The following is a 22,683-nucleotide window of genomic DNA, read 5'->3' as shown; positions in this document are numbered from 1 at the left end:
TGGCAGGCTTCTTCCTTCCAGCAGCGTATTTACCCTCTGCAGATAAACCTGGCAGGAGTTTATCTATAGGGCTGTAAGACTATTAAGTAACAATCGTGTCAGGGAACTGAGCAATTCAAACAAAGGTTTCTCTAAGCCCTGATAAACTTTGCAACGGAGGGAAATGTTTTCACTTTAGCGGCTTGGCCCAGAAGCGTCAGTCAGCTTTTAATCAAGTAAATCCCCGAGTGTAGTTGTTGCTGATTGAAGAATAGATTCCTCTGGCAAAAGTCTTCCCCACCTGCCCATGCACAGCTATTGCGTAAACTCCAGCCCACCGGCCTCCGGGCAAACCTTGGCTCTCAGACCGCTGCTGGCGCTGGGTGATTTACTGCAGCGCGGGGCTCGGGCTGCCCCCGCCTGCTCCAGAGGGCACGTAGGTGCGTTGGCACGTACCTCTGCCCTGCCTGAGCAAACACGGCTGCTGCCTGCACCGTCGCAGTCTCAGAACCCCATGGAAATTGCTGTTTTGCTGGCACACAGAGAGGGCTGACCTGCAGATCCCATATTTTTTGTTAGAGACAGGAGATAGTGAAAAAGAGGATTGGGATGAGATTCTGATTAAGTAGCTTGTTCTGGGTGATGCTGTGACTGTGACCCACAGGCTTTGGGTTATAAAGTTATTTACCATGCTTTCACCCTCACCGCACCCCCTTGCCGGCCTCCCCCTTAAAAAGGGTTTCGATGCAGCCTGGAAACTTCAAAAACTAGACAGAGAGAATACCAGCATGTACCACCTGGCTTGTGTTATTTGACTGTTGTGTTGGTCAGCGATGGTGTCCTTGGGGATTTCATCGACCGTGTTGGGTTCCCAACACATTTTCTGGGATGAAGTGAAGCCCTTGTACATCTGCTGCTTGAGATGGTGATGGGTGCGCTTTCCCAGAAAAGTCAGCCTGTTTTACAGCCCCCTTCTCCTAGTTATTCTGTGGGGCGGGAGAAAGGCTGAGAAGAGAGTTTGACCCCTCCCTTGGGATGGCATTGTGCTGGCATGAGCCATCAGGAACGGTTAATCCTCTCTCTCTCCTCTCCACAGAGCAAACGCGCTCGAGGAACAGCTGAAGGAGCAGGAGCTGAGAGCTGACCAGACTCTCCTGGAGGAGATCAAGAAGCAGAGGGAGCTGCTGAGCAAAATGGAGAGGGAGAAGAGCATTGAGATTGAGAACCTGCAGGCCAGGTGGGGCTGGGGCAGGGCTGAGTGGTGGCAGATCTCCTGGACCTGCATGTACACGCTGGAATATGCACACAGGCTGGCACTTTGCAGCTCCAGCCTTTGACAGGGACAAAGTACAGTAGACAGTGAGTTTAGCTTGGTTAAAGGTGTAACTAAAGTAACTATAAACCTTGAGTTTTGGCTACTTCTCCTGCCTTTGTTCCAAAGTCAAGCTCCTCCTTGAACCTGGTCTCAGACACTTTGTTTGAATTTCCCTGATGCAGTTTAGATTTAGGTCACATTCTCCATCCGTGGACCTGCCCCATGGTGTGTGGATGGAGAGGCGGTTTGATAGTGCTTGTTCCCATGAATGACCCATGGAAGTACATTTGCTCAGATGTATTCAATTTCATGTCTGCTTTCTGGTGCCTTGTGTCAAGGCTTGCCCATGGACTGATGAAGCCCTTGGCCTAAAGAATAGTGTTGGACCTGGCTGAGGAGGGCATGGCACTGGACAGCAGATTTGCCAGAAGTCGTGTGGATGCCCCTCTTATTTCCCTGGGAGTAGAAATCGTGGAAGTTTCAGGGTTTGCTTTGAAAAGATAAATCATTGCTGGCTGGCCTTCAGCAGGTCCTGGTTTAATATTCCTAGAGATGTTTCAACCAAGTCTCCTACGCTTGCGATCTTTGGGTGAGTTTCTTACAAGTTTCTTTACTGTTGCAGGCTGCAGCAACTGGATGATGAGAACAGCGAGTTGAGATCCTGCGTCCCTTGTTTAAAAGCCAACATTGAGAGACTTGAGGAGGTGAGGACCATGTGTGCTTGGGGTGCTCAAGCCAGAGCTGTGTTTCTGGCTTCCCACCTGCAGCCTGGCATAACTGGAGCTGAAATTCTTGTCTGCACAAAGGGCCTACATGAGATCTGTTTAATGTAACAAGCAAATCCTTTCAGAGCTGCTTCTGCCTTCCAGTCCCCGCAGACCTCACGTCGTACCGGGGCGATCCCGTACCGCTATCCATGCAGATTCCCAGTGTTTGGCTTGGAAGCTGGGATTAACAAACCCCCTCATCAATCTCTCTCTGACAGTGCAGCCTGCGGGAAGCCGAGCTGCAGCGTGTGGTAGTAGCAGCCCTGTCCTGGCTGCTTGGGCGGGGACTCGTGCCCTCTCTTGAAAGCTTGTCCCCATCCCTGCGGCTTCAGCCCGCAGTGGGACAGTCCTGCTGTGAGGGAGGAAGAGGAGCGGGCACGTTTCATCTCCGCATCCTGCCCGGGCAGATGTGCCCTCGCTGGGATTTACGTGTTGAGTCTTCAAAGCGTTGTTATCATCTCCCAGATCCTCTCCCCTCTCGCCCTGCTCAGGGTTCAAGGCCACGGAGCTGCTGACAGGGCCGGGGCAGAAGGCTTGCCAAAGTGCCGTGCTCTCCATGGGATGAACACGATCCTCATTTTTTGGGGAAGGATTATGGGTTACAGCTGTAACATCTGGTACAGAGGATGCGTTTTGTTTCTGTGCATTTCATCTGCTCACAGTCTTTGAGCCTGAAGCTCCATCTCTACCTGACGTGGCCACAATGAAGTGGTCTTCATCTGCCAAGACCTTGTAAGCACAGTGAGGCTGGGGGGGCAGGAAAACCACTGTGGGTCTGAGGATAAATTTCCTGCCTGGTTGTGTTTCAGCCACACAAAGTTTGGTTTGATGCAGAGCAGTGCTGCTTTTCTCCACAGTTAATAGGATTAATGAGGAGTGAGAGGTGCGATTGCTGCCCATCCCTGCCGAGGAGAGAAGCCCTGCTGATGAGCTGCTGTCTTGTCCAGCGTCTGAAATTAGGATTTTGTTGTCAGTGTTGTGTTTCCTGCTGGTGTGGTGCTTTTGGTGCTCTGCTCCGTGGAGCAGGGCACCCAGACCCAGCAGCTGGAGCTGCTCCTTACCTCTTCATGGCATGGGCCACCCCCATATCAGCATTGGCTGGGGTTTTGTGCCATTTTTGGCTTTCTGAAAGCCAAAACCTTCCTCACGGAGAGAGCCGGCCCGGAAGCTGTGAGCCTGGGGAGGGGATAAATTGGTCATAGGCACAAGGGTGCTGCTGTACAGGGAAGTGTCCTGGGCACCAAGTTGTCATCACCAAGTGACAAGCTTTACCTGCCACCTCAGACGTTCAGTCAAGGCTTTGAGTATAAGAAGGGGACAGAGCGGGAGAGCTGGGCTAGATATTTTACTTCCTGGCTTGACCTCTTCATATTCCTTCTTGGGTCAGTCCTCAAATTATTTCGTATCTGAAACCAAGAATGAGCATCCCTAGAGTAGCTTAAGATATTGGATTTGTGGCTTTTCTGAAATTCAGACCTAAGGAGCCTTATGATTTAATGTCTTTTCTTGGCCTGTAGTCCCTGTGCTGGCCCCAGTTCCACCCAAGCCATGTCCCACACCAGCACCACACTGCCCAAAAAGCTGCACGAGTGGGGATATTTGCCTGTTTGCATTTATTCTGGAGTCATCTCTTGTACCCCTCTCTCCTAGCAGTGCTATTTTTGGTGTGTGGCTCTTCTTGCTGTTGCCAAAGCGCTTGGGCTCTGAAGCCCTCAGACAGCAAATGAAATCCCAGCAGGCAGAGCATCCAAATGCGTCAGCAAGAAGAGCCTTCCCCACTGTGCTCAGCGTGCACCGTGTCCTTGAGCAAGTGGGAAGAGCCCTGGCAGCGCCGAGTGAAGACTGGCCCTGTGACTGTTGCCTTCCGTGTCGTTACAGGAGAAGCAGAAGCTGCTGGATGAGATTGAAGACCTCACTGTGCAGCTCACAGAGGAACAGGAGAAAAAGAGGAAGATGGGGGACAAGCTGAGTCAGGAGAGGCACCAGTTTCAGAAGGAGAAAGAGTCGACGCAGGAGGTAAGTCAAGTTGGCTGCCTGCCACAGCCCTGTCCTGCTGGTCCCCCAGATTAGGGTTGTGTGGGGAAGCTGGCCTTGGCAGCCTCCCCAAAAATAGATATAACTGGAGCATTTGGTCCTGCCAGGACAGAAGAAGGTGGTACAGCAGCTTAACTAGATAACTCCTGTCGCTTTTGCCTGCATTAAAACTTAGCCGAGCGTGTCTGCATCTGCAAACCCAGCGGGGCTGTGCCACCCTGACCCATTCCTGCAGGGCCCATTTCTCTCCTGCATGGAAGGAGTGGTGGCAGAAGCACGGTGGTGATGGACTGTGGAGCCAGTAGGCATTAGCAGGTAGGAGGAGAAGGGTGTGAGGCTGCTTGACTGAGAGCTGCCAGCTCTTGTGTGCTTGGGAGTGGAAACGCAGCCCCCCAGACACCTTCCCAGTGTCTGTCTGGTTGGTATTTCCAGCTGGAGGCCCAATCAGGACTTGCCGTTGTGGTAGGAAAGGAGCTTTGGGCCTTAAAGTGGAAATTATTGTTATTTTGGCAATGCTGAGAGCCATCAGGTGAGATGAGGGTTCACAGCGCTGTGACAGGAGGGAGCTGCCCAAGCAGTTGCCCATGTTTCTGGAGGGAGTCTGTGCTGCTGCAGACCCATAGCCAGCATCTTTGGTGCTCCAAAAAGTCTTTCCAGCGCTGCTCTTGTGTGTTTAAGTAGCTTCCCCTCTCCTGTTCATTAGAGGCCTGGAGGAGGATTGGGAAGCCATGTGCACTCCCAGAAAGGATCTGTTAATCCTGCAGTTGATGAGGCTGTTCCCAGCTGGAGCACAGCCCGTCTGCCACACCAGTCATGACCAGTACCAGCTGCCGTGCTTGGAGGACATGCAGCACTCAGTTGTCCTCTTCCCTTGCGCTGCAGCTCATTGAGGACCTCAGGAAGCAGCTCGAGCACTTGCAGCTCTTCAAACTGGAAGCTGAGCAGCGGAGAGGCAGGAGCAGCAGCATGGGGCTCCAGGAGTACAACAGCAGGACACGGGAGACGGAGCTGGAGCAAGAGATCAAGCAGCTCAAGCAGGTATGTGGGGCTGGGCAAGGAGGGAAGCATCTTGGCTGTTCGGTCTGCACAAGGGGTGACACCAAGGACACTGAGCAGCGGTCAGCTGGGACCCGGGAGCTCCTTTGCGAGGAGCTGACTGTGGATCCAGCAGCCCACTGCTTGCTCACTCTCCTGCCCTGGGACAGGAGGGATTGGCTCCTTCCTCTGAAGGACAAGCACGTACACTCAAGATTCCTTCTCTCTGCTTTGTCCCCTGGATCTCTGCAGCACATACCACATTTCCAGAGGTTCTCCGGGCTCTGCCAAATTGGAGTCAGGAGACTCTGTGCTGTTCCCAGTGCTGTGTGAGCTGCTGCCCCTGCCTTCCCTGGCCCGATCTGCCCTGGGGACACCATGTGCTTCAGCAGTGTCTGATGTTTGTCTGTTGTGAACAGGATAACAGGAACCTGAAGGAACAAAATGATGAACTGAATGGACAGATCATTAACTTGAGCATCCAAGGAGCCAAGAACCTCTTCTCAGCCTCCTTCTCTGAATCCCTGGCAGCGGAGATTAGCTCAGTCTCTAGAGATGAGGTATGTGCCACAGGGTACTGCTTACCTCAAACCGCATCTTCCCGGGGTGGCTGGTGCATCTTCTTTCCTCTGAGCCAGCCATGGGCCTGCGAGGAGCCAATGTGTCTCTGTCTGTGCTACAGCTCACTACCAAAATTCGCTTTGCTCACTGTCATGTGCAAAGAAATGCCCAAGCAGCTCTTTGAAGAGCTGGCAGGACTTGCCCTGCCTGCCAGCCTTCCTGCCTCAGAACGGGGAAGCTGCTCCCTTGCAATTTGCTGATCCTGGCAGCTCCACTTTGCTTGCACTGTGACAACTTTCCTCTTCCTGGGACAGACCAGTGAGCATGGGCTGTGTCTGTCTGTCTGTAGCTGTCCTAAAACCCCAGGCAGCTGGGACATCTGCCCTGGAGATCTTGGCTTCTCTGGCACATGTTGTCCCTGCTCTGTGGCTGTACCCCGGAATCTGGTGTGTGAGCCTATGTAAGCATCAGAATTAAATCTTTCAGGCCCCAAGAAGTGAGGAAACAAACCTGGATGTTTTGGGGGCCAAAGGGAGGTGCGATGCTCCCTACTTTCTCCAGGGTCCCATCTGGCTGAAAACTTGGGGAAGGACAAGAGTGAGGCAGAGCCAGCAGCTGAAGGCATTTTTCCTGGTCACTTAGAAGTGGCCAAGAACATCCCAGGCCAGAGTGAAGATGGGGTGAAACCTCCATGGGTGCACAGAGCCATGAGAAGCCCTGCTCCTGTCCCTGGGCAGCGGCAGGCAGCGATCGCTCACTCCCATTCTCCCTCCCTTGCAGCTCATGGAAGCAATTCAGAAGCAAGAGGAGATCAACTTCCGCCTGCAGGATTATATTGACAGGATCATTGTGGCCATCATGGAGACGAACCCCTCCATCCTGGAAGTGAAGTAAGGGCAGCCAAGAGCTGCCGACTGCGTGCTCGTCTATGGGTGTGGATTTGGTGCTCTGAGAGGATAAAGAGGGACCTGAAACATCTTTGCTCTTGATGAAGGCACAAGGAAGCATCACGTCAGATCAGTGGGTAAATTAACCAGCGGACCAGGGAAAAAGAAAACCAGCAGCAAGGCTTTGTTGTCTGACTCCATTATTTTTAAACCTTTCTGGTTTTGAGAGGTCAAAGGGAACATGGAGAAGAAACACAGGCGGCAGACAGCTGATGGAAGGACCCATGTCGGCCCTGCTACGCGTGAATCTGGGAACCGTCCCAACAGCAGCATCAGCCCCTCTGGCACATGGGGTGCGAACAGGAGCTGTCAGGAGAGGGTTTCTCTGAACTGCGAGGTAACAGGACAGAGAAGGAAGCGGCAGACCCGATGTTTTCCCTTGCAGCCCTGTCCAGCCCAAGTATCTGCTTTGCCAAAGTGTCCACGACACACTCACTCACTGGGGCAGATCTGGGAAGAAGGGAAACATGTCCCGGACTTGTAGAGGTGTTTTTTGGTTTTGTTTTTAATTAACTTAATGCAAATGTCCTCATTCAGCTGGCACAGTTGATCCTCACCCTGCCGCTTCTGCTGGGGAAGGGGTTGTGAGCAGTGAGCTAGCTGGCCCCTCTCTCACTCACTGGTGGCAGAAAGAGGCAGGGGAGCCGCTGTTTTTGGGACAGGGCGTAAGCGCACTTTGTCACCTGCCTCCTTATTTATTTTTGCTGCCCGTGGCTCACTAGCGCCGGCACACCTCAGTGTTCATGGCTCCTCCTCCTGCTCCAGGCTCTTCTGCCTGCGGATGTCTGTTGAGCTGGGTGGCGCTGGGAGGAGAGGTCCCCTCGGCCCCAGCTGCAGACACACGGGTGCTGTCTGTCCGGCCGGCAGGGACAGGAATTGGCTGCGACTCTTCAACTTGCACTGGAGGCTGGTCCTGGCCACCTCTCCCATCCCAGTTTGGCTTGCCTGGCCTGGTGTGGGGGCACAGAATGGCCGAGGGTGGTCAAGGAGCTGCAGGGGAGAGGGCTGAGCTCTCTGTGTGGCCTCCCAAGGTCTGTGGCCTGGGGACAGTGGCCCGTGCCATTCCCACCGGAGCAGGGCTCTGCTGGTGATAGCTGCAGTCCTGGAGGGAGAGCCCCCCGCTCTGGCCGTTTTTCCCCACTGCTGCCCTGCGCTGCAGCAGGGGATGGAGCAGCTGCTCTCATTTCTCAGCCCCTGGGCTGGAATCTCTGTGCCATTGGGGAGAGGAGACCAGACAACACGACAACAGCTCCCTGGGAAACAAAAGCCATGTTTACATCAGACAGCTTTTGGCTTGCTGGCACAAGTGGCCGTGGTGCAGCGTGACCCTGCTCCTCTCCAGCTCCTGGGAGGAAACAGCCAGCGATCTCCCGAGGATCCGGCTTCCCTGAGTCTGTCAGACTCTGAAAAGCATTTCTTTGTCCTGTTTATCAGGTTTTAGAAATGCCAGAGTGGCCTGAAAACAGAAGCCACAGCGCTCCCTTGGCCGTTGCTGGCGGAGGGGTGCCTGCTCCTCCCCAAAATGCTTCCACGCAGGCAGCACATCTCTCTTCCCACAGTGGCAGAGGAACCAGCTCAACGTTTGTCCCTGGAGGTGCCGCTGGCTGGGAGAGGTGGCAGCTGCCGCAGCCTTAGTTTCTGCTGGGGGGTCCCCGGTGCCTCGTGGGGGTCCCCTACGCTGCTGGCCCTGGGGGAATTGGCCAAGCCACTGCTGCCGTGGCCTCCCCTCTGCAAACGCATCGCCTCTGGGTGCTCAACTTCCCCGTGGCCTTGTGCGAGGTGCAGCAGGGTAGGGGATGAGCCCCAAAAACCTTGGGTGAGGGGGGCACCCAGCCCTCCCTGGCATCCACTCCCCTCCCTGCCCCGAGTCTGTGGGAAGAAGCCACGTAATGTACATTTTCCAGAGAAGCTTTGGGTGTAAATCAGTGTATACTTGGAGAGGGAAAATTTTTCTATCTTGTAGAGTAGGTATTTTTATAGAATGAAGGTTGATCATTTTTTAATACTTTAAAGAAGAGAGAAATGTATCTGTGTATACACAAAAGCATATATATATATATGTATAAATATATAAATATTGGAAATCTGCCTTTCTCGACTTGGGATCTTGGATCCCCAGTTCAAACAATCGTCTTTTTTTCCTGTCGCTCACAAAGAGGTACTGTAACTGTAAATAAGCACCGGGAAAAAATTTTAAGCAAACAAAGCACTGACTTGCACATTCACCATGCTTTAAAGTCCCTATGGAAAAAAAAAAAAAAAACAACACAACAACACACAAAAACTGTACTTCCCAAAAATGTTCCTCTTTCCCCACCGATATGTGAAGGAAGTCCCCAAAAAAGAGGCAAAAATGGTATTGTCTTAAATGATGTATCAATTCTCGTCAGATTAAAAGCTGTTACTATTCCTGCCCAGAGACGTCCTTTCTGCAGGGGTGGGCTCTGTCCATCAGAGCATCCCAGTGCTGCTGTCCCGTGGGGCTGGATGAGGTGGAAATGCCCCTGCCCTGATGGGTGCCCTGATTTTGAGGGGATGAGGGTGTGGGAGGCTGGACCTGGCTGGATCTGAACAGGCCAAGAGAGCCAAAACCTCCCCCTTAGCCAAGCCCTGCAGGTGGGACCCTGGGGGGCTTGTCCTTGGCTGTCCAGGTGGGGTGAGGGATCTTCGGAGGTGGCTTTGTCCCCCCCCCAGGGTGTCCTGCTGCTCTGTAGAGTTTGGGGAGGCTGAGACGGGGCCGGGCTGTGGTTTGGCACTTGGGTCTGCTCCAGGTGAGGACATGGAGGGTTTTCCCTTTTCTCTGCCAAACCCCTCCGAGCACTCAGCGGTTCTGAACCGCTCTAAAAATCCCTTAAATGCTGTGACCCACCCCACTAAGCTGCTCCACACCCTCTCAGCTCCCTCTGCCACCTCCCAGCCCCTGTACACTGCCCCAAAGGGATCTAATGTGTGAAATACCCTCCGGATTACTCCAAACTGTTGCTCTGAACTTGGCTGAGCAGCTCTGAAGCTGCTGCAAAGAGCCCTGAGTGCCCCTGCACACTCTGAGCTCTCTGGAACACCCCAAATTACTTCGGGCTGCTTCACGCTCCTCTGGGCAGCACTGAGCTGCTCTAAAACACCTGTGTAGTGCTCTAAACTGCTCTACACCCCTCTAAGCAGCTCTAGTGTGCACCAAGATTTCTCTAAATGCCTCTAAAAAAATCCTTTAAAAATTCCTCTGAAAAGCTCGGCCTCCAACAGCATGAAGCTGCTCTAGAAAGCAGGTAAGTAAATGCCTCCAGGGGCATCCGTGTGGTGCTGGGTCACTTCAAGGAGCTGTAAACCACCTCCGAACAGCTCGGAGCTCTGGAAGGACAGACCTTTGGGCAGCACTGAAGCACTTGAATTGCTCAAATAGCTCTCAGGCTCCTCAAACCAGCCCTAAAGCACACCAAGATGCTAAAACTGCTTGGAGCAGCTCAAAGTAGTTCTTAGAAGTCCTCTAAATTCTTATAAAACTCCTTGAAATAGCTCAAAATGGATCCTAAGAAAGATCTTGTAGCAGCTCTGAAGCACTCTAAGCCTCTTCTGTGTGGCTGTGAAATGCCTCAAGTGCTCTAATGTGCTCCAAAAGGCCCCTGAAGTTCCTCTGGACCTTTTGAAATGCACCTCTCAACAGTGTTAAAACTTTTCAGTAACGTCTCTAAATGTCTCCAAACAGTTCAAAACCACCCCAGACCCTCTCCAAACAACACTGAATAGGCGTAAGCCACCCTGACACAGCTCCGTGCTGCTCCAAAACTGCTCTAAACCTCATTGAAAAATATTTGTTGCTGCTCAGAAGTGCTGAAGCTCTTCTGCGCACCTTCTGAAAAGGTCTCTAAATGTCTTGAAACCTCTCCAGCCCCTTCTGAGCTGTTCCAGAAAAGCCCTAAGAGCTCTGAAGATCTCCACATCCTTCAGAACAGCTCCAGAGCTGATCTGAACTGCTCTTGCACAGCTTGGCGCTGTGCTGGCAAGCCTCTGAGCAGCTGCAGGCAGCTCCGAGTTACTATTTATTAGAAAAAAATAAATGCATTTAAATAAATGTATCTGCAATAGGGTTAGAAATTTGTAGAGCTTTTGTAGATCCGAACTCCTCAGGGACGCTGAGCTGCTTCTGAAATGCTGCTCTAAATGCCACTGATGAGCTCCAGCTTCTCCCTTGGTTACGCTGGGATGTGTGACCCCCAGGGCGACAGCAGCGCCCTCCCATCCCAGGCCACCCTGCACCCAAAAAGCCACAGGGTGGCTGATGAGAGCCCCTTCCCCAGGGAGCCAGCAAACACCTTCAAACATCCTCAAAACCTGCCCAAGAACACAGCCACGTCCTGCATCCCCCAGCAAGGACCGCGCAGCAGGGCCGGGGCCCAGCTGCACCCCCAGCCCAGGCCCAGTGCAGGGATGTGCCCCAGCTGAGGGTGTTTACTGGCAGCCGGGGGGCTGCAGGGGGGTGAAGAGCAGAGACCCCTGGCTGGAGAAGGGATTTCCAGCTCCTGCCCCTTCCACATCTGCTGCTGATCCCGGCATGGGGCTGGGATGGGGTTAACCCTTGGCAGCTGGGATGGGAGGGGGATGGATGATGCCCGCCACTCTGAGCATCTTGTAGGGCCAAGGGGGGCAGCCCTGGTGCAGACTCTCACCCTAGAGCGCTGCCTGCAGCACACCCGGGATTTGCTGTGGGCAGGACCACCCGGGGTGCTCATGGGAAGCATTGTCCCCTGCAGCTGGTCCCCAGGGATGCTCCAGGAGCTCAGATGTGGGGCGCAACCCCTGGCAGCTACCACAGCAAACACCCCACACACCCAGACAGGAGACAACAACAAGCAGCCCTGCCTGCAACAGCACATTTTCTCCTCTTGCTCCAAGCTGGAAATCCCTGGGGGAGCAGGGACACCCCAGCCTGCCCAGGACAGGCAGCACCCAGAGTGAGCAGGGCCAAGGCAGAAGCCGGGTGCACCCCTAGAAGGGGATGTGCTGTGGGGCAGGGCAGGCAACGACGGCTGTGGGCGGGCGGGGGGTCCATCCTCCCTCAGTGCCCGCGGGTGTCCCGGGCCGGTGCGGGGACGAGGGGCTGCAGCATCCCAGCGCTCTGGGCCCGGCCTGGCGAGGGGGGACGGCGGGCACGGAGCAGCGGGGCCCGGGGGAGGGGGCTGGCGGAGCTCCGGGGGCCGGGCCCGGGGAGCCGGAGGGGGTCCAACCGGGGCGGGGGCGCGGGCAGCACCTCCCCCCTCTCCCTCCCTCCGCGCCGGTCCCCTCCTCCTTCCCCTCCCCGCCGAGGAGCAGCCGGCGCCGTCCCGTCCCGTCCCGGGGCTCGGCGGGCTCCGCTCCGCTCCGCCTGGTGCTGCCGCCGCCCCTCCATGCGGGTGTCCCGAGTGGGCAGCAGCCGCCGGCTCCCCCCACCGCCCCGACATGGCCCGGCTCTCCGTCAAAGAGCACCTGGATGGGATCCTCTCCGACTTCGAAGGTGCGGCCACGGCTGCGGGACCCCCCGCGGGTGATCTTCGGGGGCTGCGACCCCCACTCGGGGCTGGGTATCGTGGGGAGTGGATGCCCCCCGGGGGAGGTTACTGGGGGGGGATGCTGCTGGGGCTGGACGTCTTGAGGGGGGTGCGATGCTCCCCAGGGGCTGAGCATCGTGGGGGGCTGCGCTCTCTGCCGGGGGACTGGAGGTCGGGGGGGTAGGTGGATGCTCCCCGGGGGCTGCGCGTCGTGGGGGCTGCGTTCCCCTCATGGGAGCTGCGCATCGTGGGGGTGGTGCCCCCCGGGGGCTGCGCGTCGCGGGGGGCTGCGCATCGGGAGGGGACTGGGATGCCCCCTCGGGGACTCAGTATGGTGGGGGGCTGCTCCCCAGGATCTGGGCATGGCGGGGTGAACCCGACGGGGCGCAGCCTCGGGGGGGACTGGAGGGGTGCGCCCGTGGGCGGGGCAGGGGGTGTGGGGGGGACTGCAAAGCGCCCCAGGGAGGGTGAGGGGTGCGTGTGTGTGTGTGCGGGCGCATTCCCCGCGTGTGCGTGCTCCGACCCGCGGCTGCGCTCCCCCCCTCCGCCGCCTGGGGGGCTGCGGTGCGGGGGGCAGGGAGCGGGATGAGTTTGTCGTTCTCTTGCTCGCGATTGTCCCCGGCCGCTTCCCCGACGCCGCGGCGGGAGGGGCTGGGGCCGGTGGGGAGGGGCGGGCAGCGAAACCCGACCCCGGGGCTGCTGCTGCCCTCGCCGGGGAGGAATGTGTGCACCTACCCCGGGCACCTTAACCCCGCCGCTGCCGGGCCACCCCGCCTCCTGCCACCACCCGCAGTCCCTGCCACCAGTCCCTGCCACCCCCCTCCACGCCCCCTGCCATCCCCCACCTCGCCCTGCATTCCCCCGCCTCTGTGTCTTCCCCCCGTCGCTCTGGACGCGGTCTGAGTGAAGATGGGTCAGGGGCAAGGGGCAGGTTTGGGATGAAAGGAGGCATTTTAGTGTGCCGCCGGCGGTGCCGAAGCAGTGAGATGGATGTGGGGAGGGGGATGCTGTCCCTGTGTCCCCATGGCCCCCGGCCGCCTAGCCAGCTGGAGAAGGGCAGGACCGGCCAGAGAAATAACCTGCCCGGGGGCAGCTGTTATTAGCAGCACCCGCGCCCTGGCCCCTGACCCCTGCTCAGCCCGGGGCACAGACGTGAGCTGGGGAGGGGACAGGGACAGGACCCCAAGTGCCCTGCAGCCCCCAGTGCTGCCGGGACTGTGGCCAAGCCAGGGCAGCAGCCATGGGGCCGAGGAAGAGGAGGGCAAGGGTGGCCTCGTTGTCAGTGGGTGCCATGCCAGGGTAGGCTGGGGCGCATTCTGGCGTGGCAGGGATGAAGTGGCGCAGCGTGGGCTGCCCCCCCAGCCTCCTTGCCGGCAGCAGCCACCCGCTGCTTGGCAGCGGGGTGCAGTGGGGGCGAGGAAGGCTGCCTGGCAGGGGCCTGGGCCCCCCATGTTCTCCCGGGGGCTGGGAAACTGGCTGCCAGCACCAAACAGTGCCGGTTTGGCAGAGCTGGCAGGAGCGTGGCTCCTAGGGGCCCCAGCGCTCTGGCAGGAGGGAGGGAGGGGTGGCTGCCTAGTGAAGGCGCTTCCTTCCTTTGGAGGCTTCGTGAGGGTCTTGGCTGCTCACAACTGCCACAGCAGTGCCTCACCAGGCCATGGTGCCCATGGGGACAGGGTCCCCCACCACTGCCAAGCAGCCCGTGGCTGCTCCAGCAAGATGCTTCACACCAGAGCCAGGAGCAACAGTGCCCACCTGACAGCAGGGTGGTCCGTAGGGGGCACATTTGCACTGCCAGCAGCCCTGGGGCCACAGCGCGGGCTCACGGTTGTCGTCACTATTGTGAAGCCACATAGGTGGCATGGCTGCATGTGCCCCCATGGACCATAAAGTTGCTGCTGCATGTAGCTATAGCTCTGGCCTGCCTTGCCATCAGTAGGTTTCAGGGTTAATGCCAGGGGGGGTGGGGGAAGTCCTTCCCAGCATGGCTGTTTGGATGGACGCAGGGGGAGACCGTCGGGCGGGGGATCCAGTTACTTGGGCCCAGATCCCTTACAGGGGGAATAAAGCAGACAGTGTGCTGAGCGGGGAGCCAGCAGCACCGACCAGCCGGGCACAGATAAACTGTGGGGAACAATGATAAAAACCACGGTGAACAATGCAGCAGGGCCATGGGGCTGCCGACACTGAGCTGGTTTCCCATCCGGCCCTTTGGCACCCGACTGCAGGGGGGGCGTCTCCGGGTGCTGGCACAGGGTGGCACTGCTGGGGGTCCATGCATGGGGGTGGCCGTGGGGTCAGCTGGGAGAGGGCAAAGCCCAGCCAGTGCCATTGGGTGCCACGCTAATGCCGCCATCTCCCTCTCTGTCCACAGCGCTCAAGAAGTCATTTGAGGCAGAGGATGGGGACAAGATGCCCGGCTCCCCACCAGTGTTCCCCCTGCCCTCAGGCACTGGCGAGTGCCACCAGCCGCTGCAGCCCGGCCACCCGCCCCGCTTTGGCACCACTGCCAGCCCCAGCCCAGCTCCCAGCCCTGTGCTGCGCAGCCGTCTCAGCACCAGCCTCTCTGTCAGCAGAGTCAGCGGCACCGCCAGCACTGGCATCACCCGCGTCGCGTCCTTCCAGACCCGCCGGGGCTTTGCTGCAGGGCCAGGCAGTGACGGCGAGAGCCTCCGCAGTTCGTCCTCCAGTCTGGAGAGCCCTGCTCCCCTGCAGCTTCCAGGCACCCCCCCAGCTGCTGGCCCCGGCCTGAAGAAGGTCCCATCCCATGGCAGCGTCTTCCCGGTGGAGCTGGAGCATACCCTCCGTATGGCCACCACCAGCCACAGCTCAATGCCGGCGCTGGACCTGCACATCGCCGAGGAGCCGGGGATGGGGCCCGTCCCACTGAAGCCCTTGCTATGGGGCTCCCGGAGCCCTGCAACCCAGCCCCACACCCAGCAGCCCTCCTCCTCAACACCATGCGATGGCACCGAGGTGTCCCCGGGGCTGCTCATGCTCCCTGATGGGCCAGGAGGGCAGCTGCCAGGGGTTGAGGATGTGGCCCCCCGTGCACTTCCCCGGCTGCAGCTGAGGGTCAGCCTGGGTGCCAACCCCAGCCTGGCCCACTGGCCCCCGTCGCTCTCCCGGGGCCAGGGAGAGGCATCGCAGGCCCCCACAGCCCCTTCCTTGGAGAGGGCTGAGGGGCTGCCACCACTGCCAGCCCCTCAAGCTGCCCCCTTCAAGCTGGTGTCGCAGCCGCAGACAGTGCAAGTGAGCTCCCAGCCTGCCTTCCTGGGGGGGCTGGTGCTGGTGCCGACCCTGGGGACACTGGCAGCACCCAGTGGAGCCGGGGCGAACCACCCCAGTCCTGGGCTGGTGGGGCTGCGGGGACCCTGCGCGACAGCGGTGGCTCCCGGTGAGGCTGCAGATGGTGGCTGGGCTGCAGTGACGCCAAAGCACGGTAGGACTCGCCTTTGTCCCCTCTCCCCACCGGGACCCCCTTGCTGGGCATGGTGTTGCCAAACCCTCCCCAAGTGACTCCTGCTGCCTCCACCCGCTCCAGCACTGCCAGTGTCAGGGAGAGTGTTGATGTGGGAACATGGAGATGCTGGGGACAACGCAGTCAGGATGAGCCCCACCAGCTCCCTCCTCCCTCCCCATCGGTGCTGGGGTTGCTGCGGGGCACGTTGGATGCCACCCAGCACGGCGTGCGGTGCGTAGCGGCAGGGGGGGCCATGCGGTGCGGAGCTGAGCGCGGCGCTGGCAGGACTCCCAGCCCGCCCGGCCCCAGGGTGCCTGGCGCACTTCCCGCACCGCCCCGGCGCTCATCGTTCTCCCTGGTGCAGGGAAACAGGTCGGGACACATGTGCCCCATTGGCAGCAGCGCCGAGCGCTGGGGCCTTGCGCGTGCCGGCTATCACCATGATCTTGTCCCGCGTCCAGCGCTTTCTTCCCCTCTCATCCCTCCTTGTCTTGGCACGGGGATGGATCCTGTCTCTCCCTTCCCGCGGGGGCAGAGGATGTGGCAGGGGGCCAAGGTGCACTCAGGTGTGCTCAACACGCACCTCGTGCTGGGGGGAGGACACAGAACTCCCTGGCATAGCCGTGCCCCCGGCTCCCACTGTGCCAGCGTGGGCTCCACAGAGCCTGTGCATGTCCCCAAGCACAGCGTGGGGGACACCCAGTGTGCCCCTTGGGAAAGGCTGGAGGGTGCTGGGGTGGACAGGAGACGGCCGCCACCACCGGTGCTCCATGTTTGGGTGTTTGCAGCTCATTGCCCGTCTCGCTGGGGTGTCACGAAAGCCGCCGTCGCCGGGCTATAAGTACTGACGCCGGCAAAGGCATCCATACATCTGCTGTGGGCTGGAGTGAATCATCCCCCAGCAATGCCTGTGGCCGCACTGCCCAGCCAGCCTGGCTGCCCTACCGCTGGCCAGGGGGTGGGGACGGTGCTCGGGGCCGAGCTGGGGTGAAGGGGACGTGGGGGGACAGTGGCTGGGGCTGAGATGGAGTGATGGGGACGTTGGGGAATGGTACTTGGGACCAAGCTGGGGTTTGGCAGCGCGGCCAAGCGTGGTGTGCCCAGGCTGCAGAGTGGGATGCGAGCCGGCGGGCAGCGCACGGGCATCGGCTGCCCTGTAGATGACAGGGGACTGGCAGGCGCTGCCTGGGCACAGTGGTTTCTCTGCCAGGAAGAGCTGGGGATGTGCCATTTCCTCTCCTGGGAGGCCACCACAACCCCCAGCTGGTGGCACCCATGGGTGGCCATGAGGTAGTGCGGCACGTTTGGTCCCGTGTCCCGTGGGAGGAAGCACCAAGCGAGCCAGTGGCTGCTGCGTTTCACTTCCACACCGAGCGGGCGCCCGGGTCGCCCACGCAGGGCCCCGGGCGAGGAGGAGGAGCGGAGGAGGAGCCGTGGGCTGCAGCCGTCCTCCCCGCCTTGCACCCCAGGAGCCATTTGGCCCTGGTGACCAGCTCTTGACAGCAGCAGCCCCAGCTCCGGTCGGCTTGTGCAGGTAGGAATGACCACGGTGACACTGGGCAGGGTCGCGTGCGGGCAGGGGGGTGCTGCTGCAGGGGCAGGGCGAACCGCTCCGTCCCCTGTCCCCTGCGGGCAGGCACAGAGTTTCACCCACTGCCTCACTTCTGCTTCTGCTCACCACCGGCAACCCGTGGTCCCAGCCCTGCGCCATGGCTGCTGCCTGTGCCGTGGCCAGCCGGGCTGGCTCCAGGTCCGGCCATGGATGGGGATTGTCACTGCTGTCCCCTTGGGTTGTGTTTGGTGCTGGGAAAGGTGTTGGCATTTCTGGGTCATGCTCAGCTAGGCTGAGTAGAGCTGTGGTGAGCTCCTCACAGGCACCTCTCCCTCTGCATCCCCCAAATCCTCCATTCTTTTGCTGGAGGGTCTGGCTTAATTGTCTCCACCCAATCTGGAGCCACGCTCTCCCTATCCGATGGCTAGTTCGGCGCGACAGCGAGCGGCCGAGCTGGGAGCTCCTCTCTCAGCATCCTCCACCCCTGGAGCCTTATTACAGGCTTCCCTAGGAACTGGCCAATTAGCCCTGCATCAGTAATTAAATCCATGGAGGAGGCCATGGACCTGGGATTACTTGGCTCTGCCTGGATAATGAGAGCATCTTTAAAGAGTCCTGGAACAGGTCTGGCTGCAGGAGCCATTAGCCCTGGAGGTGCCTGGTGATGCCGAAGAGCTTCCACAAGGCTGCCCAGCTGCCGGCTGTCGCCGATGGGTCTTTTCGGCAGCGAGGGCAGGGACATGAGGGCAGGGACACGGGGGGTTCCTGCGCTGCAGGGGAGGCGGTTGTGGGTGCAGCACCCAGTGCAGCCCCGCAGCTCCACCCGCCGCCCTGTCCAGCTGTTTGCAGCTGCTCAGCCCTGCAGCCAGCAGGGCACAAGGTGAGGGCTGACAGCTGAGCCCCTGTGTGGGCGCTGCCTGCCGGGGAGCTGTCTCCCTACACCACGTCCTGCCTGCACCCTGCCCTCAGTGGCCGGCCACCCTGGGTGGCTCCAGGCAGTGGCTGCTTCACTTGGTTCTGGTTCTGTCCCGGCCATGGTGAGGGGCTGGCAGGGACCAGGGTGAGGGTGCAGGCGGGGCTGGTGTCCCTTGGGAGTGGTGACATGTCCGGGTGAGCATCGGGGGGGTCCCACCTTCCTGCCTGCCTGCAGAGCACCCCAGCACTGCTGGGTGGGTGGGTCCCCGCAGGAGCAGTCACCCTGCCTGCCCTCGCCCCCCCTCGTCAGGGTGTCACTGCTGTCACCAGGAAGTCCCCGGCTGTTTCGCCACTTCTGAGGAACACCCTGACCCACAGGGGCACAGGGGGAGCTGGGACATGGGCACTGCTGTCCCCAGCCCCGCCACCTTCCTGGGCATCCTGCCATTGCCCTGGTGAGGCAGTAGGTTTGCACCCACACGTGGGCACAGGGTGCTGGGTGCCCCCCCAACCAGGACCCTGTTGCCACAGCAACAGGCATGTTTGGCTCCATCATCTGGTACCCCAGGGCTGGACTAGGCTGGACCTTGCCCACGTATCCCTCGTCCCCAGGCTGCATGGCAGATGGCCACAGCCTCGGCAGGGTGGCTCGGCCGCCTCAGCAGCCTGGGCCATCAGCAAGCTGCCGCTTGAGCCTCACCGATGCCAAGAACCAGCTGGCCCATATGGAGCAGGCAGGGAGGCTGTGGCGTGGGGGGACGCAGGTGCCGTGGGGCACTGCGGCAGTGGGGCCAGTGGCAGGGCCACCACCCCCACCTCACCCCACTGTGCCTGTGCTATGGCTGGGCACGGGTGCTCCTCGGGGGGCACGGTGCAGGGTTATCCCCAGTGCAGGGTTGTCCCAGTGCAAGGGAGCTGGTGGGTGTCAGTGGGGTTGGTACCCACAGCAGAGCGTGCCCGCTCCCCTTTGGTGCTACCACAGCCACCCATGGGGTGGTGGGTGCCATGGTGGGGGCTGGGCATCCTTGTGCTGGTGTCCCATCTGCACTGGCCTGGCTGGAGGCCAGCAGCGCCATGTGCCAGGTGGGCACAGCCAGGTGGGCATAGCCAGGCGGGCGCCTTCCCCACTGTGCCAGGCAAGCAGCAGACTCAGCACAGGGGCTTGGCTGTGGTGGGGACAGGGCTGGGAGGGAGGAAGGGAGGGAGGGGGGAGGGACTTTGCCATGTTCGCCATGTGTTGGAGCGTCAGCCTCGCCAGAGCCGGATTTGGTGCCAGTTGGAAGCTGGCGGAGGGGAGGGGGCCAGGCTGCAGCACTGATGGGAACAGGGATGCTGATGGCACCCAGGAGACCACCCTGACCGTAGCGAGGTGCTGAGCGAGGGCACCGCAGCACTGAGGTAGGACTCAAACAATGGCTGTGCTGGGGAGGAGGAGGAAGAAAGGGCTCGGGGGCCCCTCAAGCTGCTGCACAAAGGGCTGGGGTGGGTGCAGGGCTCTGGTGGACCCCAGGCTGGGGCACACTCTGAGCACAGTCCCCTGGGCAAACCCTGCATGTCTCTGGGGCTCAGGGCTGCACCGATGCCTCTGGTCCCCTCCCCAGCACCCCCAGGGCCGCAGGCGAGTGCCTGGGCACAATGTGGGGTGACAGGTCCTGCCCCGTGCCCGGAACCCCCCAGCTGTGCTGGGGCTGGAGCGGATGCTGCAGGAGGTGGCCTCAGTGTGGGTGGCGGTGTGGGCTGGGTGAAGCGTGCTGGTGGTGGCCGTGGTGCCTGATGCAACCACCTTGCAGAGCAGGTGGTGGCATCGCGGGGGATGGGAAGGGGTGCCCGGTGGCCGCGAGAATGCCACTATAGCACCTCCCTGTCCCCATCCACCAGCAGGGTGCCGGGGGGCCGGCGTGCCGCGTTGCCATGCCGAGCCTCAGCAGCTGCCAGGAATGTGCTGGGGCTGCATCCCTGCCAGGGTGGCTGCTGCTGGGGTAACGGTGCCGGCAGAGGGGTGGGCACTGAGGGGGTCCAGGCTCAGCCAGCTTTGCCCACCCACACAGGGAGCAGCCTGGAGCCCGAGGAGCGCAGCATGGAGCCGCCAGCCGTGCCGGAGGAGGAGATGATGCCTCTCAGTGTGGCGCCCAGCCCGGCGGGTTGCCAGCTCTTTGGTTATGTCGGAATCGAAGCCGTGCTCGACCAGATGAAAATCAAAACCATGAAGACAGGCTTTGAATTCAACATCATGGTTGTGGGTGAGTGCCTGCCGTGTGGTTTGGTCTCAGTTGGGGTGGGAATCCTGGTTATGCCGCTGTGCCAGGGAAGATCATGCTTTTAATGGATTTAAGCAGTAATAAAGAGAAGCAACATCCCATAGACCATAACGTAGCGATGCTGATGCGTGAGCTCATCCCAGCTGCTAGGATGCTCCCAAATGGGTACTGAGGGGTTATTTGCTTGAGGAATAAATTTACTGGGAGGATAAACCAGGACTATCCCAACCTCTTGGGTGCTCCCAAATGGGTACCAAGGTGTTACCATCCTGGGGAATAAATTCGTTAGAGGGGACAAACCAGAGTTATCCCAACCTCTGGGATGCTCCAAAATGGAAACTGAGGAGTTACTGCCCTGAGGAAATTAATGTACGGAGGGGGACAAACTGGAGCTACCGGTATTCCCTCAGGACAGAGCGGGTTGGGAAAGTCAACGATGGTGAACACGCTCTTCAAGTCCAAGGTGAGCCGCAAAGCCTCGCAGCCTGGCCAGGAGGAACATATCCCCAAGACAGTGCAGCTGCAGTCTGTCACTCATGGTAAGGTCACCACCACGGAGTTGTGTCCCATGTGTCTGCGACCTCAGACATCCCCGGGTCCCCTGCTTCTCCCTGATGCTTTGTTCCCCTGACACACGTCTCTGCTCCATAGTCATTGAGGAGAAGGGTGTGAAGATGAAGCTGACAGTGACAGACACACCAGGGTTCGGGGACCAGATCAACAATGAGAACTGGTAGGAAACAATGGGGTGCAGCATCCCAGCTTAGTGGGTGGCAGTTTGGGGTGGGGGGTTGAGCTCAGATGCCATCCCCCAACTCCTCATCCTCAGTTGGGACCCCATCATCAAGTACATCAACGAGCAGTATGAGAGGTACCTACGTGAGGAGATACTCATCACCCGCAAAAGGAAGATCCCAGACACTCGGGTCCATGGATGTGTCTACTTCATCCCCCCTACGGGTCACTGGTGAGTCCCCACTCACAGCACCCATGGGTGCTCCCTGCTTGGTGGCGGGGTCACCCTGGGGTGCTGGTGGTCCTTGGCAGGCTGCGCCCACTGGATCTGGAGTTCATGCGGCGGCTCAGTAAGATCGTCAATGTGGTGCCGGTGATCGCCAAAGCCGACACGCTCACCCTGGAGGAACGGGCAGAGTTCAAACAACGGGTGAGGGCAGGTCACCAATAGGCCCCCTGGGGTGCCCTGGGTCCCTCTGCAACCCCAGCTCAAGTCCCGTATCCCACAGATCCAGGAGGACCTGAAGACCCATGCCATCAGCGTGTACCCGCAGGAGGACTTTGACCAGGACCCAGATGACAGGGTGCTGAACGACTTGATTCGGGTGAGTGCCAGGATGCTGGGGCTGGGGATGCTGCTGTCCCGGGGCGGCCCAGCAGCAGCCTGGGGCAAGCGCATCCCTCTGTGCTGGCAGGAGAAGATCCCCTTCGCCGTGGTGGGGGCGGACCAGGAGCACCAGGTGAACGGCAAGCGGGTGCTGGGCCGCAAGACCAAGTGGGGTATCATCGAAGGTGAGCGGAGCCTCTTGTACCCCCAGCCCTCCCCTGGTATGGGAGGGGATCTGTGCGGGGGATGCTGGGAGCAGCACCCATGGGCACATCCCTGCCTGAGTGGGTGCTGGCGGGGTGTGGATGGTGGTGTGGAGCTGTGCCGATGCTCCAGTGGTACTCAGAGCCTGCCAAGCTGCGTTCCCCAGGCACCACCCTGCCCTCCTGCCCGCACCCTGCCCGCCCCGCTGCCCATGCTGCCCACGCTGCCTTGCTTTGCAGTGGAGAACCCAGCGCACTGCGAGTTCCCCCTCCTGCGGGACCTGCTGATCCGGTGAGCAGGGGATGGGGCAGGGGGTACCAGCACCCCGTGGAAGGGGTAGCATGGCAGAGGGGGACAGTGACTTGATGTCTTTCCTCCCCACTGCCACCTTGGGCAGATCCCACCTGCAGGACCTGAAGGACATCACCCACAACGTCCATTATGAGAGCTACCGCGTGCGGCGGCTGAACGAGAGCAACCGTCCGGGGCCGAGCCCCCACAACGGGCTGCCTGGCAAGGGCGAGGGTGGCAGTGACCTCTGAGCCACCAGGTCACCCCTCAGAGCTGTCGCTGGACCCCCATGGCAGTGCCTGTACCCTGACCAGCAGTGGCTGTGCCCGGACCCTGCCTGGGGTGAGGAGCCCTCCAGAATGCCAGGCTGCCCTGACTCCTCATCCCCAAGTTCTGCCATGGGCACAGACCTCTTGGACCCTGCACAGCATTAAAGGTCAAGCCGGAGCCTTCAGCCTTCACCATAACCATCCTCCTGCTGGACCTCCCACCCTTCTGATG

At 59.8% G+C, this 22,683-nt stretch overlaps 2 protein-coding genes across 4 annotated transcripts in view; both read left to right on the top strand.

Annotated features, from left to right (window-relative positions):
• The window catches only part of RAB11FIP3 (RAB11 family interacting protein 3), a 75,040-nt gene extending 66,009 nt beyond the window's left edge, over positions 1-9,031 (top strand). For both annotated transcript variants that reach the window (XM_065644878.1, XM_065644877.1), the window contains 6 exons: positions 1,076-1,216; positions 1,917-1,998; positions 3,940-4,077; positions 4,978-5,133; positions 5,550-5,690; positions 6,472-9,031. In XM_065644878.1, the coding sequence (XP_065500950.1) occupies positions 1,076-1,216; positions 1,917-1,998; positions 3,940-4,077; positions 4,978-5,133; positions 5,550-5,690; positions 6,472-6,585 (772 nt within the window). In that variant the 3' untranslated portion in view covers positions 6,586-9,031. The remainder of the gene's footprint in view (positions 1-1,075; positions 1,217-1,916; positions 1,999-3,939; positions 4,078-4,977; positions 5,134-5,549; positions 5,691-6,471) is intronic.
• A 2,954-nt stretch (positions 9,032-11,985) lies between these two features.
• SEPTIN12 (septin 12) lies at positions 11,986-22,433 on the top strand. Of its 2 annotated transcripts, XM_065644544.1 has the most exons (11): positions 11,986-12,126; positions 14,532-15,599; positions 20,136-20,327; positions 20,756-20,884; positions 20,997-21,078; positions 21,175-21,312; positions 21,393-21,510; positions 21,590-21,685; positions 21,776-21,872; positions 22,131-22,182; positions 22,289-22,433. In XM_065644544.1, exons 1-11 carry the CDS (start codon positions 12,072-12,074, stop codon positions 22,431-22,433), a joined length of 2,172 nt encoding a protein of 723 aa, XP_065500616.1. In that variant the 5' UTR covers positions 11,986-12,071. The 2 variants fall into 2 exon arrangements, with proteins under 2 accessions (XP_065500616.1, XP_065500617.1); XM_065644545.1 differs by lacking the exons at positions 11,986-12,126; positions 14,532-15,599 and adding an exon at positions 17,038-17,154.
• Positions 22,434-22,683: the final 250 nt, after the last annotated feature.

Source organism: Caloenas nicobarica, chromosome 14 (genome assembly GCF_036013445.1).
Source record: "Caloenas nicobarica isolate bCalNic1 chromosome 14, bCalNic1.hap1, whole genome shotgun sequence".
In the NCBI taxonomy this organism is placed as follows: Eukaryota; Metazoa; Chordata; class Aves; order Columbiformes; family Columbidae; genus Caloenas; species Caloenas nicobarica.
The sequence above is the reverse complement of the archived record's forward strand: the minus strand, read 5'-3'. Positions and strand labels throughout refer to the sequence as shown.

Bases quoted from the DNA above. Each gene is read 5' to 3' on its own strand.
- SEPTIN12 (XM_065644544.1), top strand. From the start codon at position 12,072: ATGGCCCGGCTCTCCGTCAAAGAGCACCTGGATGGGATCCTCTCCGAC. The intron at 15,600-20,135 runs GTAGGACTCGCC...CCACCCACACAG, and splicing joins TGCAGTGACGCCAAAGCACG to GGAGCAGCCTGGAGCCCGAG. The intron at 21,313-21,392 runs GTGAGTCCCCAC...GGTCCTTGGCAG, and splicing joins ATCCCCCCTACGGGTCACTG to GCTGCGCCCACTGGATCTGG.